This window comes from Typopeltis vanoorti, chromosome 11 (assembly GCF_054136105.1).
Source record: "Typopeltis vanoorti isolate ZY-2024b chromosome 11, IOZ_Tvanoo_1.0, whole genome shotgun sequence".
NCBI lineage: Eukaryota > Metazoa > Arthropoda > Arachnida > Uropygi > Thelyphonidae > Typopeltis > Typopeltis vanoorti.
The window spans coordinates 117,304,438-117,322,784 of record NC_143559.1 but is presented as its reverse complement, the minus strand read 5'-3'; the positions used below and the strand labels follow the sequence as shown (position 1 = coordinate 117,322,784).

At 35.1% G+C, this 18,347-nt stretch overlaps 1 protein-coding gene across 1 annotated transcript in view; it reads left to right on the top strand.

Annotated features, from left to right (window-relative positions):
* The first annotated feature begins 793 nt into the window (after positions 1 to 793).
* LOC150101977 (ATP-binding cassette sub-family D member 2-like) overlaps positions 794 to 18,347 on the top strand; it is a 225,299-nt gene continuing 207,745 nt past the window's right edge. The window contains exon 1 of the mRNA XM_090400540.1: positions 794 to 1,929. Coding sequence (XP_090256666.1) covers positions 871 to 1,929 — 1,059 coding nt within the window. The 5' untranslated portion in view covers positions 794 to 870. The remainder of the gene's footprint in view (positions 1,930 to 18,347) is intronic.

Genomic DNA, 18,347 nt, shown 5'->3' with positions numbered 1-18,347 from the left:
GCATTCACCGACAAAACCCCTCAGCGGGCCGTGCCGAAGAACACTTTCCCCGGAGACTCAAATTGCTCCCTTAAGTCAAAAACCTTAAGAGAGCGAACTCATAATAGCCCCAGCCGGTTTCGGCCTTTTTTGAGGCTTCATCAGTGAGTAGCTAGGCCAAATTAATATTAATACTATAGCGAAAAGAACTTATATACTCTGCTATACGAGTTGTCAAAAAGGTGCACCCATTAACACGTTCATTGCCAAGCGTTACTTAAATATATAGAGCCAATAGGCTTCATTTCGGCGATATAAACATTATTTAAATTAAGGGGGTATTAAATCCCACATTGTTTTAAAACCGAATAAGAAACTCAAAGATTGGAATCAGGGCTTATATTTAAGCCCTATTATTTATTTATTTATTTATCGTATAGCTTATTTCCTATTTTATAATCATAATCAAGTTGAATATAGTATGAGACCTGTTTCTTCAATTAACACGAAAAAAATATAAGGGATAAGTAATACTATTTAGTTAAGGCCTTATATTTCAGCCTGTAATATTCAGTAATATTATTACAGCTGACATATATGGCCTTAAATAAATAGCATTACTTATCCCTTTTTTCGTATTAATTGAAGAAAATCTTAAACATCAGTACGATAGTATTTAAATCCTAGTAGAGTGCGTCATCTACTCGTTGCGCTCTGTGGCATTGGGAACGAGATTGCACTGTTATATAGTAAATGCCATCATAGCGATGTTTGTGTTATATGGTTGGTGGTGTGATTAAGAGGATGAATGAGGTTGTTTGCCTCTCATAGTATGAAGATAAACTGTGTATATTGAATTAGTAAAGGATTTTTGATTATCAAAATATAATTATGACCAATTCGATGTCTAAGTTTCTGAGACAGTTAACAGAAAGGACTAAAGTTCCTCCTGAAAAATTAAGTGCAGGTCTCGCAACTGCGGTATGTGTCGTTTATGCAGCCCGCATAGGATATCCTATGCTAGCAAAAACTTTAAATCTTCTCAGGAATAAGGCAGAAGAAGCACAAAATCGTATCTCCTCAACTAGCCCTCATAAAAAAGCAGCTGTACCTGACTCACGGCCTGTGGACGATGATGAATATTTTGATGATTTTGATCATCAGAAAGCAAGAGGAGAAAAAGCGGAAGGTAATGTTGATGCTGCTGATAAAAAAGAAGGTGGCTATGAGTTAAGGAATTTTCCTGCATTCAATAAGGAATTTTTAGTTCAACTTAATAAATTAGTTAGGATTATGGTTCCTGGAGTTCGGACTGTAGAAACTGGACTTTTATTGTTGCACACATTGTCACTTATGTCGAGGACATTTCTTTCAATTTATGTTGCAAGTTTAGAGGGAAGAGTTGTCAAATTTATTGTTCGGAGGAATATAAGAATGTTTACAGTACAGTTAACGAAATGGCTCCTCATTGCCCTTCCTGCTACTTTCATCAATAGTTTGATCAGGTTTTTGGAAAGTCAACTAGCTTTGGCTTTTCGTACTCGTTTAGTGCGCCATGCTTACTCACTTTATTTTAAGAATCAAACATATTATCGTGTGAGCAATCTTGATGGAAGACTGGAAAATGCTGATCACTGTTTGACAGATGACATTACAACGTTCACGCAGTCTGTAGCCCATTTGTATTCTCATATCACCAAACCTTTGTTAGATATTATTGTCATAACTTTTACTCTGTTTAAAATGGCAAATGACATGGGATCCTATAGAATTCCAGGACCCCTCCTTGGTTTTACGATATGTGCATTTACCGCTCACGTACTTAGAAAAATGTCACCTAAGTTTGGAAAGCTTGTAGCAGAGGAAGCCAAAAGGAAAGGGTATTTGCGATTTGTCCATTCACGGTTGATTGCAAATGCAGAGGAGATTGCTTTCTATGGAGGCCGTGAGGTACGTTGCTGAATAATTAATTTGTTTAAATACCGTTTTCCTGTATAAGTTTGTGATTTCGAAACAAGTATAATTTTCATAAATATGTAAGCGCTCATTTTAGAGCTTTATTATTAATTCAATAACACTGTTCTGAGTTATTTAAAACATTATTATTATAGACTTATCTTGAGAGGTAACTGACTAGAATCAAGTAAATGTAACAGGTGTATCATTTCTCTGACAAATGCATCCCACTCAACCTATTCAAAAAATTTACTTCACAGTTTGTTACTTATCAGGGCTTTTATACAACTTTCGGGGATGGTTTATTCCCTCAACCTTTGAAAAAATTGCAGGGTATCAGTTTTGAACTTCTCGACAAGCTTTGTTTCAACATTGTAATGTGTTCTGTAAAACCCATTTACTCAATCCACCCTTATAACTGACATTCCCCAGTGTTAATGTAATCTCTGAATGTTGGGGAAAGTTTCATTTTTCCAAATAAATGAGTGCTCACTTTGCTAAGAGCTTTCAAATTGGTGTATATAACATAGTGCACAGTGTTATCACTACATTGGATAAAGAAAATTGCATAAGAAGGAGATTCTAGAGCTGTTTAACCTTGATAAGAAATTCAGCAATAGGGACAAATGAAATATCAGCATGTATACTAAAGGAACATTCAGCTGAACTGGTTAAGCTACCCTTGACATGTTTGTATAATTCGAGGCTTAGCTCAGGAAAGCTCTCACAGAAATTAAAAAAAAAAAAATGTTCCTGTTGTACAAGAATCATGCGAAAACTGATGCTTAGCTAATGACCTGTCAACATCTCTTGAGTGGTGAAGATTTGAGAGAACTTGATAAGAATATGCATACAGAGATGAGTTGACAGACAATGTATGCCTCTCATGGAACAGCATGAGTCATGTCTGAGAAATTTGTTTCATATTTTATGATAATATTGCAGCTGAGTTGGATAAAGGGAATAGATACATTATAATGCTGTCCAATTTTACTATGGTATTTGATAAGATATCACATGAGAATTATTGAATAAATTGAAATATGTGGAATTGGAATATAAACTATTGATGTGAATAAGTATGTGGCTGATAGGCATATCAGCAAGTGGTATATATAGAGGTGTAAATCTGTAAGATTTAAGGTTGAATACCAGTGGAATATTCCAGAGATCAGTTGTTTGATGCTGCAAAGATAAGCAGATGAATGAGGGATGTTGCTAATATACAGCACTTCAGAATTATTAGAATAGTGTTAGAATAGGCTGAAATGATGGCTGTTTCAGTGTTGGTAAGAGTAAGGCATCACATATAAATGTACTTATGTGTGATGCAATTTTGTGTATTGGTGGATTTATGCTTGGAGAAGCTGAGGGTAATCTTGGAGTTAGGGTGAATTGGAAATGGAAGTTCAAAGGTCATTTGCAAATACTACTTAGACGATAATTGGGAATGCTGAAATGAACATTGACATAAGGATAACAAATTCAATTTGTCTATTTACAAAGCTTTGATATGACTATACCTGAACCTACTGTGTACAGATTTGGTCTCCTACATACCAGGAGATAAAAGAAGCTATGGAAAGGGTGCAAAGATGTCAGGATTGTATAATGTAGATTATAAGGACATACTAAGAGTATATGTGTGTAGATCCTGGTAAACAGGAGAAAGAGGAGTGACATGATAGAGGCATATGGCCTTCTGAAAGGGTGTGATAGGATATTGGTTGAGGAAAGATTTGTTATATAGAAGGTGGAGAGAGGACAAAAGAAGCATCCATGGACATTTGTGTGCAGTTAAGAGCTGAGAGCTAGATTTTTCTCTCACAAAGCTGTGAGTGCATCTAGTATGAATGATTTAAAAGAAGGTATAACAGCTAGTGTGGGTGATGTGTGTCCTTATCAACTGAGACTTCCAAGGAAGTCTCAGTTGATAATTAGGTTAGGGATTCAGGACTCCTGATCCCTATGGATACAAGAAGGGCTGTTATGCAGTTCTGGACTGCAGATGACCATGTTCTGTCATCCAGATTTATATGTTCCATGTATTGTCTGAATTATACTGTTACTCAATATCTTCCAGGTCTCTACTCTGTTCTAGTTATATTCATTCATCTACTGTGGAGGGGAAGCATGACTTTGTGAAGGGTAGTTCATGCCCTAATAATTTACTCACTTTTTATAATTGTAAGTTGGATAAACAAAATGACACATGATGATACTGCTTGAAATTTTTTGACTGGTTACCACATAGACTTCTGTTACATAAATTGGGATAAATCTCTGCAGATATGAAGCTGGTGGTATTTGTAGGAATAGATTCCAGGAGAAAGCAGGTGACTGGTGGTGTACCACAAGGCCCTGTGCTTTGATCACTGCTGTTTAAGACTTAATATCTGTAAATATTATAAGTAATGATTTGAAGGGAAATATCGGAATTGCTTGTTGGACAAAATTGGGTAGTGTAATATTTAATCAAGACAGTGTTGACAGTTTGTGGGATTAGTTTTTTCTCATGATGAATCTTAGGATTCCATGCCTGTGCAAGAATAATAATAGTAATTATTATTTATATGGGGTGACAGCATAGGGAAAGTATAATGGTTTGCAGTTAATGTTGAAAGTTCTGAAAATCAGCTTACATACATGAAATAATTATTAACTACAGAATTAACATTAAACTTTATATAGGATAAAATTTTTGCTCTAGCATCTAGATCATTTTTTCATGAGATATTGATGGATATTCCATGAGAGATTGAAATGATTGAAAAAAAAAGAAGAAAAAATAAACGTATACATGGTGTGCATGTGTATTGCATGATAAATAAATATAAAGATATAATAATTTTTATGTATGGGTTACCTGAGACGACTTGAAAATTTATTCAACTGTTCCTCCAGTAAAATGTTTGAGAAATGTTGATCTAGAGCCTCTTCAGATGTCTTTAATTAAACAAATAGAAGAGATAACCAAAACTCAATAATTAAAACACATGAGCTACTCATACATGATGTAGAGCATGGTCTAAAATACACTACTGTTCTAAGTGCATTAATTTAAATGAGTGATAATTTATTAATTCTTAAACTATTGACTGTGGAACATGTGGAAAATAAGTTCTCCCTCCTCTGGGAAATAATTCCTTTCTATACATTCCATAGTCAATTTTTTTGTTTAAGAATTAAGTTTCTTTGTTCAAATTTATGCAATTACAACATTAGTGTGCTTTAGAACATGCCACTCTGTCATCTGTGACTAGATCAGATGTAGCTTGGTCCACCTTTGCTGCGAGTTTCCCGGTGTTGCACTACCTTACTCCAGTAAGGTAGTGCAACACCATATTCAGTCCTGAAGATGTTTTCAGGTGCAAACTTTGTTTGTTCACACTTGGATAAAGGATTAAACTAAATTTATTATAGTCTAAGTGAAAAATAAACTTTCAACATCTTTCTCTAAATCCAGAGTAATTTAATAAAAAAGGTGGCAAACCTTTTGGTAACTCCTATAGGTAAAGATGACCTCGCTATTGCTTCTGCCTGGTATCTCCACCACTGGGCCTGGCTCCCACTGAAGAGACTTCAATAAAGGTCGAAACTAGTCTGGGTAGTGGCCAATCCCTTAATGCATAACATTATATATATCCGTAAGGAGATGTGTTTTGCATTATGGGAGATACTGGAATAGGAGTGATGGTAGCTTGGTCCACCTTTGCTGCGAGTTGCCTGGTGTTGTACTACCTTACCCCAGTAAGGTAGTGCATCACCATATTCAGTCCTGAAGATATTTTTAGGCATAAACTTTGTTTGCTCACACTTGGATAAAGGATTAAACTAAATTTATTATATCACATGTTTTTATTGTTGAGTTTTCTTGTTATCACTTCTGCTTGTTTAATTTGAGTCATACTGAAGATGCACTAGATACTAGAGCAGAAATTTTATGCTAAATAAAGTTTCACATAAGTTATTCCAATATTATTACATGACCCCTCCAAGGAGTCCAAAGACTCGTCGAAGAAGGGCACCTACTCTACAACTCTGTCTCCACCAATCAATTCACTAACTACAGCAAGCTGCAACTACCATCACCATCTGTAGGTTCAAATCCTGCCATGGGCATGGATGTTTGTAATATTTCTTTGGAAATACTAGTGGTGGTGGTCGACAGTAGATGGCGTGGGTGTAGTTGCAGTCATTCAGTGGTTTTGAGTCTACGACTGTCTACAACTGTCTCCACAGTTGTAGAGCAGGTGCCCTCCCTCGATGAGTCTTTGGACTCCCTGGAGGTGTCAAATAATAATAATAATAATAATAATCTACTGCCCACCACTAGTATTTTCACTGACAATCGCAAACATCCATGCTCATGGTGGGATTCGAACCCACAGCCGTTTGAATGGAGAGCAGATATACTAACCACTTAGCCAACCAGGCTTGCTAAATGTGACTAAAAAGGAATTTATGAGATTGATGCAGAGGAAAGTTTTAAGTACTTGTATATAGAGGAACAGAATGGGAGGTGGGGTGGTCACCACTGGAAATTGAGTAAGAATGCATTTAGCAAGGATGTGAGGTCTAGATATTTTACTTGAGAAGGGTGAATGAGTGGAATGGGTTGGCAGTATGTTGCGAGTGCTTTGTCAGAATACATTCAAGAAAGAGTATGATAGATACTGGATCGTGTGGGTCTCTTGTGATGAGCCTTTGGGCTCCATGGAGATTCTTGTACAATAATAATAATTAGCAGTAATTCCTTCACTTTCTTATTCAGCTTATGATATAATGTCTTACATTGTATAATTTTGTTATAATTATCAGAACTTTCTGGTTAATGAATGGGTAGATTAAGTTGAATTTGTTATTCATTCTCATTGAACTTAAATATCATTTTCTAGTATTGTTAGTAAAGAATGATATGGTTATATAGCTAGAGAAAGTGATATATGCATGTGGGAGGAGTAATTTTTTTTTCCGATAAAAAAATAAGATGATTCCAGTTAGTAGGTCTCACACTGGGCAACAAAATTCATATATTTCAACAGTCACAAACATTGATGTTATCATCAATACCAATTGAGCTACTAGACTCCTTAGGACTTTTGTTCACTACCCCATGTGTGAGAGCAGTATTTCAAGATGCAATGGATTTGGGATGTTAGAACCTGTACAAGTGAGATGTGATATGTTGAATATAAAAGGACACCTAGATTTTTTTTTTTTTTTGATTGAAGAAGTCTGGATATGATGTACTTATGCCAGGAAACTCTAGAGTTGTAAGTGGTTGTTATCAAAGGTGAGGGGAAGTGTGATCTTTCTTCTGCAAAATAATGTTTTGGTGCATTGAAGATAACTATCGATGTCGATTTCAATCGATGGTGAGTTAGCCGATCTCATACGGAGGTAGCAGGGTTTTTTCTCCCGGAAACTCGGGTTTTTCATCCCGCATACATACAAATCGGCCCTTCAGAACACACGCAATTTACAGACAAAAATTACTAGTTGTGGTGTTGGAGGTGGGCAGTAGATGGCGTTGATTCGTAGTAGAGGTAAGGTGTAGAGATAGTTGAAGATGTCCTCCCACGATGAGTCCTCTGACTCCTTGGAGGTATCAGGAATAATAATAATAATAATAATAATAACTAGGTTATCTTCACTCTATTGAAATATAGCAGGATAATCAGTGTTTAATGTGTTGGTTATGGAGACTATTGTAACTTGGGATATTTGAGCATTGCAAGGTTTGGAAAATGAAAGAGTAGAGTACTCTTTCATTTTCCAGAATTGGATAAGATGTGAGGTTAGTTCAAGTAAAAGTGCTCTGGGGTATTCTAACATTGTGGGGAAATCTGAAGAAAGGTGTCCATTCACCATGTCATACAGTGGAAATAAAATTTGCAGTCTAAATGCAAAGAGTGTATGGCAGAATAGTAGTTTGGTAATCCTTTATGCTAGGCCTAATCAAATGTTCTAGAGTAGCATTTCCCAAAGTTTGGTATGTGTACTCCCAGGGTTATGTGAAAGGTCTTTAGGGGTATGAGGTACTTTTATTAAATTTTGATAACCTTTGCTTTTTAATTTTATATCTTTGTTGCCATATTCTCCCAAAGAGCAGTGAGTGAGTGGCATTACTGCCTCCAAATTAGATAGAATAATTTGCCCTTACGGGTAGTGAGTGCATCTAGTGTGAATGAATTCAAGGATAGGTATGATAGCTGGGTTGGGTAATCGACAGTCTCCCTTGATGAGTCCTTGACTCCCTGGAGGTCTCAGATAATAATAATATTGCCCCAGATAAGTGCAGATCTATAATTAATAAATTTGTTTATAATTATTTGTGTTTGAATGAAATATAACTTGTCCTTGCTTTTGCCTTAGAAGGTGTACACCAATATTACTAAACATTTAAAAGGGGTACGTCTGTACTGAAAGTTTGAGAAACACTACTCTAGAGTGATCTTGAGAGTTTCTTCAAACCTTTCCATAGTTTATGCCCAATGGGTAAATTTCACTAATTAATTGGCTGACTGACTTTTACATAGTGAAGTTGACTGTTGAAGAATGTCATCATTATTTTTAATCAATGAAAAAAAAAAAGCTTGATTATTGGCTTTTATCTCCCTTTTTTTGGGAGTAGGTTGAAATATACTTCCATTCTGTTAGATAGATACTGGATGAGTATGAAAGATTGTAAAGATGATATGAAATGGTTGTTAAAATAATGTTCAAGAAAAAGGACATTGGATCATTTGACCAAAGTGTTTAAAGAAGAGTGGACAGCTTGTTTTCTGATTTTAAAATTGATTCAAGAAATTAGACTATTTTGTGTGTGCTGGGTTAGGTGGAATTGGACCAGAGCAACTTAAGGCTGTAAGCCTCAAAAGAACTGAATGTTCTTTTTGAGATAGCAAAGAGAGAATGCATGATTCAGTAACAAGAAGGAAATTTATTATTCTTGAATCACTGATTTAATTAAGTATGTCCCAAACTGGCTTCCAGAATTATTATAAAATCTCAAGTCGTCATCTCTTATTCATCCATGACTTTACTGGTCTCCTAAAATATATAAACCTGATGTTCCTTTGTGACCAATTGTAGATGGCATTAGCTCTCCAAAAAAAGACTCTCCTAATTTTTTAGGTCATCTGACTCTTGCATCAAGAATTCGTCCCATTTTGTCCAGAAACTATCAAGTTTACACATATCATTCACTGACATCCTTGTAAGTCTCAACATTGCTCCTCTGCAGGAGCATTAGTAAATAGGGATATATTAAACCTTATTGAAGACCTTTTTCCACCAGATGTCACTAGTTTATTTTAATACTATCTCCAGTTCAATTTTTTTCAGTAGAGTAACATGTTTTTATGAACAACAGCTTGGACTTTGTGCAATGGACATGGCTCCCTCTTTCTTCTTTTAGCTGACTTTTTTTTATGGAGAGCTCTGAGAAGACTTTCCTAGCAGAAATGAGTCTAAAACTAGTGGTTTGGTGGAGATATGTTGTTGATATTTTTATTATTTGGAAACATGACCTCCCTAATCAGCAACAATTTCTTCATTCTCTTAACTCTTACAAAACTACTATCAAATTTACATTAAGCATGAGAAGGATGGAAAACTTCCTTTCCTTGACATTCTCATCACTAAAAAATCTAACAGTGGTGTTACTCTTGAGGTATGTCATAAGCCTACACATATGGAATGTTATCTTTATGTCTCATCCCTTTATATACACATCCAAAACTGTAAACAGTTGTTGAATAATAACACAATAAAGTAGGCATAATTACCGTGGAGAAAAGTCACAAAACAGAAAAATGTTCCTACAAACTAAACAATTGTATTTACCTTTGAATTACATCCATATACAATCTTCTGATACTTATTTGACAGCTAGTTATTGATCCAACTAAGGAATCTGTTATCCAATCCTATCTGTTTCAGTTTATTTAACAGCTTCTAGTATGGCAGTCTATCAAAAGCATTTGCAAAATCCAAGTACGCCACTGTACACTAGTGGCCAAAATTGTGGAAACCTTTTGGAAAAAGTGTATTTTAGAAGTTTGATGGCTCATAACACCACTTTTTTTTGGTGTAATACCATAAAATTATATATCAATGGAAAGATAATTTAATCAAGAATGCAATAACTTTTGTGAAGGATTTTTTTTTTTTATTAGAACAGCAGTTATGAAGAAGAAAAGTGAAACACTTAGAAGAAAAAATGAGATATACAAAAATTCTCACAATGTGAGTTAATACTTAGTTGGGTAACCTTTAGCGTTAATTATGGTCTTACAACACCTTCCCATGGAGTGAACCAAGTTTTTTAGTTCTGTAGCTGTTATAATGTGAAACCAAGATTGAATTATTGCTTCTATTAATTGGGTTTTATTGATAGGTTGCTGCTGATTACCAAGTTTCTTTAGTCGACTCCATAGATTTTCGATTGGGTTAAGTTAAGGTCTGGGCTATTCCTAGGCCATTCTAGCAGTGGAATATGATTATCTTGAAACCACTTTTTGCACATAGCAGCAACATGACATGGAGCTGAATCCTGTTGAAATATAAATGCTTCTTTATCTTGGAAAAGATCACGTGCAGAAGGCTTCAGTTTGGGCTCAAGTATTTAATTTATATATTTTTAGGCATTTATATTCCCATTAATCACGCAAATTCTGCCCACACCTTTTAATGTCATACAATCCCAGATTATAACACTAAGTGGTGTTTCACGGTAGGTGTAATGCAATCAGGATGCAAATCTTCTCTGATTCTTTTCCTTATGTATTTTATGCCATCACTACCAATCAGGGAGATTTTGGTCTCATCAATCCAAATAACACTGTCCGATTGTTCTGCTGTCCAGTTAACATGGGTTTTAGCCCAGTTTAATCAATTCAACCTTTTTTTGAGAGATAAAAATGGCTTTTTTCGTGCATTTCTTTCATTTAGACCAAATTCCTGCAGTTTGCGCTCAACTTCACGTTGTATTGCGCCATTTCATCTTGTATACATCCAGATGATTTTCTTCTGTCATGTAGGCACAGTCTCTCAATTCTTCTATCATCACTTGCTGTTGTGCACTTTTTCCTGCCTTGACCAGTCTGGTTTTGTTGTGACTGAGTCTCCTTATACCTCTTCAGAAATTTAGAAATGCCACCTTTGGTTAAGTTTTCACCAATTTTACTTCTAATTTCTTTGTAACTGTAGCCTTGTTCACTTAATAGTACTATTTTACATTGCTTTCTGGGTGACCAGTCAACTCTTTGTGCCATTTCTTTAATTTTATTACATTTTACAAGCTCGCTAAATGAAAGAACACAAAAAAAACCAACCAACTTGATAGCAATCACATGACAAATGCCTTCCTCTCAGCCAATACATGACATCAATAGCTGAATCCTACTGTGACCTTATTGGCTCATTGCCAAAACAAGATGACACCTGATTGGCTCTCTAAACACTCATGCTCATTGGCTACATTCAAATGAAGGAAAGCTACTTCATATCAACCTAAGCAAGATGTGCTTCTTTTTTCTGAATATTTGCGTATAATTTTTCTTAGAATTATTTGTCACCTTGTTATAGTACATAAGTTAATGAAATGTGATCTTCCATTAACAAACCCATGTTGATAACCACAGAGAATACTGCTGTTATCCATTTCTGTATCCTACTTGTCACCAAATCTCTCTGGTACTTTCAACTCCAGATATACAGATTGGCTACAGCTTTATCACCCTTTATGCAGTAGAACAATTTTGCCTTCTTTCCACTCCCTTAGAACCTGTGCTGTTGTAAAACTTATTAAACAGGCATGCCAATTCCCTGGAACATTCCCTTAAGATGTGTGGTAATATGTTATCAAATCCTATTGCCTTATTGACATCAAGATTATTTATTTCCTCAAATATCTCCTGCTCACTCACAATTAAGCCATCCTCTCCTATGTCCTCTACACTTAAGTTCCTCATGATTCTACCCCGATGAGGATGAAACACCCTTATAAATTGATCACTGAATTCCTCAACAATGTCTTCTGTAGAAGTTACCATTCTACCATATTCATCCATTAACATCATCTTATGTCTTCCTTCTACTTGCCACATATCTGAAAAAACTCTAGGTTTTGCTTCACCTGATTTTCCAATTTCTGCTCATTCTGCTCATTACCTCTTATTGAGTTACTCTCCTGGCTTGTTCTTTGTACTTTTCATGTAACTGATTATTACCATTATTCATCTTGTACTGCTTCCAGAGTACTTTCTTCTAGATTTCATGCTTAAGCCCCTTATTCATCCATTTTACACCTACCTTATTGAGCCATTTGGCCTTTGGAATACATTCACACATTGATGCTGTTATGTATTTCTTTGTCAGTTTCCAAGCAGCATTTATTTCCTTACTGCTCAACTCCTCATTCCATGCTATCTCCTAAGTTTGTCATAATCACCAGCCTTGTACTTCCATCTATATCCTTTCCTCTCAGAAGTCTGCATATGTCTAGCCACAACCCAGGTGATCACTCTCACCAACTGGAGGAAAGTGCAAAACCCCCACTCACAATTACATCTTCTGATGAAATTATCAGATCTAAAACTCTCAATCCTTGCATGCCCTCCTTTACATACTGCCTGATATGGTTATCTCTCAAGAAATACATTTTCCTTATTCTCATATGCTTCATTCCAATCTATACCACCATGATTAAAATTGCTCATAATAATTGCCCTTCCTTTGTTCACTAATCCAAGTTGTTTATACGTTTTTTCATCACCACTCTACATTCCCTGGCCTATAGCATTATCTAACTAAATATGTCTTCCTGTCACCCTCCACTACAGCACACTGCCTCATAACCATTGCCACTATTTCCCTCTTTCATGTCTACCTTATGCAGACATAATTTCCCTGCTATCATCAGCACACCCCCCCCTTCTTGTCCTTTCTATCCCCGTGAAAAATGCTGATCCTTGCATTTCTATTATGATCAGGATATCATCTTCATTCAACCATGCTTCACTTATTCCAACAATTTTGGGGTGAATAAACTCAATCAGCGAAACCATTTCATCTCCCTTACTTCTGGTATTTGTAAACACAGCAGTTCATGTTGAGGTCTATAACCAGTCCTATCCAAGCCACTTGTTGGTTGTGATTTCCCCACCACACCTGTTCTTGCCCAATCACCTTTATCAGTGCTTACCACATACATTCACTCAGCCTCAACTTCCTCACCCACATTGCAATATACTCCATTTCCATACACATTATGAGATGTACCTATCTACTTCTATTCGATATCATTGAGGTATATCTTGTTGGATTCTGAATGAAGAGAAATTAAAATTATTAATACTCCCTTCAGAATCCACCATATCAAAGACTACATTTGTAGATGTTATTTAATGTCAATCTCTTGTTATAAACTGTTATTCATATAATTACCTTTGAGTTTTTTTATTTAATTATTTAATCGTGTATATCGTGTGATAATATACTGCATGGTAATCGCTATATGGCCTGATCATATAGTGGAATTATAGTCTTTATTTCTGTTTCCTGAATTCTAGCTACATGGAACCTAAATTTCAGAGGGCCTGAATTATGTACTTTTATCTTCTCATTATACTTGGTAATTGAAGTATAGCTGAAATTTTGTTTAGTGGCATAAAGGCAGCCATCATGTAATACAATTTTAAGGTATAGACCATTATGTCAGTAATGTTTATGATGTACGATAGAGCTATAGTACGGGTGGCCATATAATAACTTTCCCTCTTTAGAGGTATATGTAGCTAAAACCAATAAACAGAATGAGACCAAATTTTATATTTTGGACTTTTGAAAGCATGGGGAGATGATTTCTGCAAAAAAAAAAAATAGTATCAAAAGTCGCCGACAGGAGAAATTTTGGCACTGGCAGAGCCGAAAACAAGTGGATAATTACATTAAATGCAGATAAAATGGAATAATAACATTTCTGTTATTATTCCATTCCATAACATTAATGGAAAAATACATTAATGTTTTGCCTTGTTGGCCAAGGGACCTACTCTCCTACTAACAGTTCGAAACCTGTTGTGGCCATGGATGTTTGTAATTGCCTTTAGGTGGGAGTTGAATTTTATTGTCCTGTGAAACCACCATTTGCTTATTGAAGGTCTGAAGTGGCTTGAAAAAGTTCAATCTTTGGTTTCTAGAACAGTTTCTAGATTATGTAAAAAAATTAATTATTAAAAATAAAAAATCCTTAGCCTAACTGTGGTGGCAATGTTCTATAGGTTTATAAGCTTCTGTTGGTGGTAGTCACAAAAAATTAATATTGCAGATGTACATACTAATTATTAGAAGATCAAAAAAAAATTGTTACATCACTTTTGGATGGTGTAAAACTTATATACATCACTTTATTTTTGTTTAATTCTAAGCAGACCACAGACAATGAAGTAAGAAATTGCTTGTTGATTACATTTTCAGTTTTTTTTTTCTTTCTTCTAATTACTCTATATTTAAATGAGTATTGCTCTATCACAAAAATGATAATGTAAACATGGAGATTTTCCGGACTGATAGAGCTGGGAAAAATGTAATTAAGATACTTTTGATATAAGCAGTATCAGTTATAGTTGGTTGAGTGGGTACCATATATGCTCTCCAACTATCAGGCTGTGGGTTTGAATCCTGCTATGAGGATGAATGCTTGTTGAATGTCTTTTAGTGGTATATGACATGTTTGACCTATAGAGCAAAGTTTCTGAATTGTCTAACTCTTGTTGGAGAGCATATAATTTAATTTAATTTTTTTTAAGTTCAGCACTATAAAAAAAAATTAAATAACTTTTTAAGTTATTTAATTTATGTTTTTATTTTATGTTTTGTTTAGTTTAAGCAGTAGAAAGCAGAGTACTTTTAATTTCTTTTAAAATCCAGTGCTGTTGCATATCAAACTTACATATTTTGAAAATTATTATTTATTTATTTTTATGTTATGAAATATATTATCAGCCTGGTTGGCCAAGTGGATTGTGTATTTGCTCTTCAACCAACAGGCTGTGGACTTAAATCTCACTATGGGCATTGATGTTTTTGATTGTCTTACTAATTGCATATGGAAAGGGAGTTGCAACCCTATTACTTCCAAAACCTTAAGAGATCAGGAGGCATCCAAGAGATGGTAAAAGATGACTAAAAAAATTATAATATATTACACAAAAAACGATAAATTTTATCCTGATGTAATTAGTTATTTCTGTGCATTACATATGCTTACTACTTTGCTTGGGCTTTGCAGTGCACACAATGATCTGTTGCATGCAGCTGTTATTAAGTGTGATAATCATAGCAGAATAATTTTCATAGTTGAAAATAAAAATATTTAATATGAACAGTGTCCAAAGAGAACTTTCATAATTTATGTTATACCTAACAAATGCTATTGCAAATAAAAAGTATGAAGGAAGTTAAATTATGATTTTAATTCTGCTAAAAAAGTGATATCAAAAGTATGATAAAACAAAATCCATATCTAATCAAGGTAAGTTAAATTTTTACATAATTATTCAGAAGTTTTTTTATAAAGATTCTTTGTGTCTTATATGGGATTTGAACTGAGGTCTTTTCAACGAAAGGATATTGTCATTACCAACTGAGTTATGAATTTTTTTTTTTTCTCTCTCTCTCTCTATTAAAAATTTAAAAAAAAAATGGGTAAAAGATAAGTTTGCATAAGTAGGAATTTACATTTAAACAAAAAAAAAAATGGAAATGCTATAATTTGTGCATGTATAAAAAGATTCAGAGGCAATTAGAGACTAAGCAGCCTGTGGCTGCTTAGCTCTTGGCTAATTTCCAAATAATTTGATAAGTGCAAATATACTGCAGACTAAAACACCTCTTGATGAGGAAATTACTAAATTTCCTGTGTTACTGCAGTAAACTGTCCTCATTATTACAGAATCAGAATGCTGAGGTCAGAATGACTTCAATTTTTATATGCATGGTTGGTTGGTATGCATGTATGAATTGTTCAAAACAAACTATTTTATTTTCCTTTCTTCTTCACCTTCCCTTTAAGTATACCTTTTGTGGTATTTATAATATAAACTTAGAAATCCGTTTCCTGAATTAAAAGTTTAAGATGTGTTTGCTTTTGGTTTTTCTGATTTTAAAAAAGTGATTACTTTTATACTGTTGCAATGTATATTGGTATAAGTAGTTAATGAACACACAAAGAAAGTGTATATATATTTATTGTTATTTTTTTTATATGCAGTCATCTATGTATTGAATCACTGGGGATGTATTAAAGGAAGTGGAAGACATAAGGGACGTGAGAATAATGATAGACCGGACCTTGTTTAGACTGGATAAGGACCACTCTGTATTAGTCATGAATTGGTTTTTTCATGAAATGAATAGATTTCGAATGGATCCATAGAAGAGTGACTGATAATTTCTAGTCTCTGGAATATAGGTTATGAGAACAGGTTGATGGAATGCCATCTGTTCAGCCTGATTGACAATGCATTCTTGATTGTGAGTGTGGAAATAGTTTTTACTGTTTACACCTTCGCCTGTGTAGCTGAGGTTAGGGTGTAAACACTTTGGACTTATGGATGTCTAATGATGATAAATCTAGATTTGTATAGTTAAATTTTATTTTTTACATTTCATGTAAAATTATCTTACTCTTAATCAGAGTTTTCTTTCTGATTAATATTATTTGGAAATCAGCAAAACGGATCTAATATTTTAATTACTTGGAAAATTATAGTAATCAAAGCTCCCTTTCAAAAGTATTTGCCAATGTGCTTCTACCTGAAGCTCAGTTGATCTGGCATTCTAGTATCATTTGTAGGAATAGGACAGGGAGCAGGCCTGCCCATGAAGGAGTTGTCATCCTAGTGGATATCCCCCCCTCCCCTTTCAGCAGGTCCCACTTAATATCAACATAGAGGCAGTGGCCATCCAATTCTCAGTTGGAACTCTGACAGTATGCTCCATTTACCTTCTCCTGTTACAGATCTCTCTCAAGATGACTTTGATCTGATGTTGCAATTACTATATCCCTTACTTTTAATGGGAAATTTAAATGGACACAATCCTCTCTGCAGTAGTGCCGAACTGACATCACAGGAAGAGTTGTTGAACATATACTTGACAACAGTCTCTCCTTCTTGAACATCAGAAGCAACACTGTTTCATATGCCTTCCCGAACATTCACTGCCATTGATTTAACTGTCTGCTTACGCGCATCACTTGACTAATTAAATATAACAGACAAGGGCTAGAAGTATGCCTTCGATTATTTAAATGTTACCAGTGCTGTTCTTCATAAAATCGGGGACTTGGGTCCATTATTCAGTCTGGAATATCGCCGTCTCATGTCACTCAGGGCGGAAAGTTCAAAACTTAATCTTCCAGCGAAAATGCTTGTCTTTCTGGACCGTAAAAGTATCATTCAACAGGACTTTATGGGGGAGAGCGGCGCCAGTCAGTTCGAAAGTTTTTACAGCATATCAACGCTAACCGGCATACGACCCCACTGATTTCATCAGCTGACTAAGAAATCAGATTTGAAGTTGTGGAACGTTTTTCCATAGACCTCGGATGTGTCTCCATCGGGATTACTGATTATTTCTTAAATTAAAGGCGCATCTCAGAGTAGCCATTTTGAAAATGATGAAAGGATAACCAAAAGTGAATTTATTTATTTATTTTATTTTTTCAAAAATCAAAGAGTTCATGTCTGCTTTGAAAAACTTATTGTGCGATGGAGAATTGAAAGGAGGGAGATTATGTTGAAAAATTGTGAATGAAAATAGAGAGTTCAAACCGTTACTTAGTTAATGAAATATCTCTTTTGGGTGGAGATTACACTTTCCTTGTCTAGTAAGTGATCTCAAACCTTCTGCGTAATTTTGTTGAGATAGTACGCTTTGTTCCTCCTACTTAGAAATCTTGTCGTGTTTCTAAAAATTTCATCAGATGATAACCTATAACACCCATTCAAAAGTTTATAGACATCCATCATATCATTATTCTTTTTCCTGTTAACCAGAGTCTGTAATCCATCAGATATTATTACGTGACACCTCCAAGGAATCATCGAGGGAGGGCAACTCTCCGTCTACACCAACTACAACGAACCGCAACTATCATCATCTACTGCCCACCACTACTACTAGTATTTTCACAGACAGTCGCAAACATCCATGCCCACGGTGGTATTCGAACCTGCAGCCTTTTGGCTGGATAGCGAATACGCTATCGACTCGGCCAACTAGGCCAGCCATATTCGACCAGAAATGTTCAAATATGGATGTATAAAAGTTTTGCACTGGCTACATTGCTTAATTCGGAGAGCCTAGTCAGAAGGTCGAATTCCAGATGATTGAAGTAG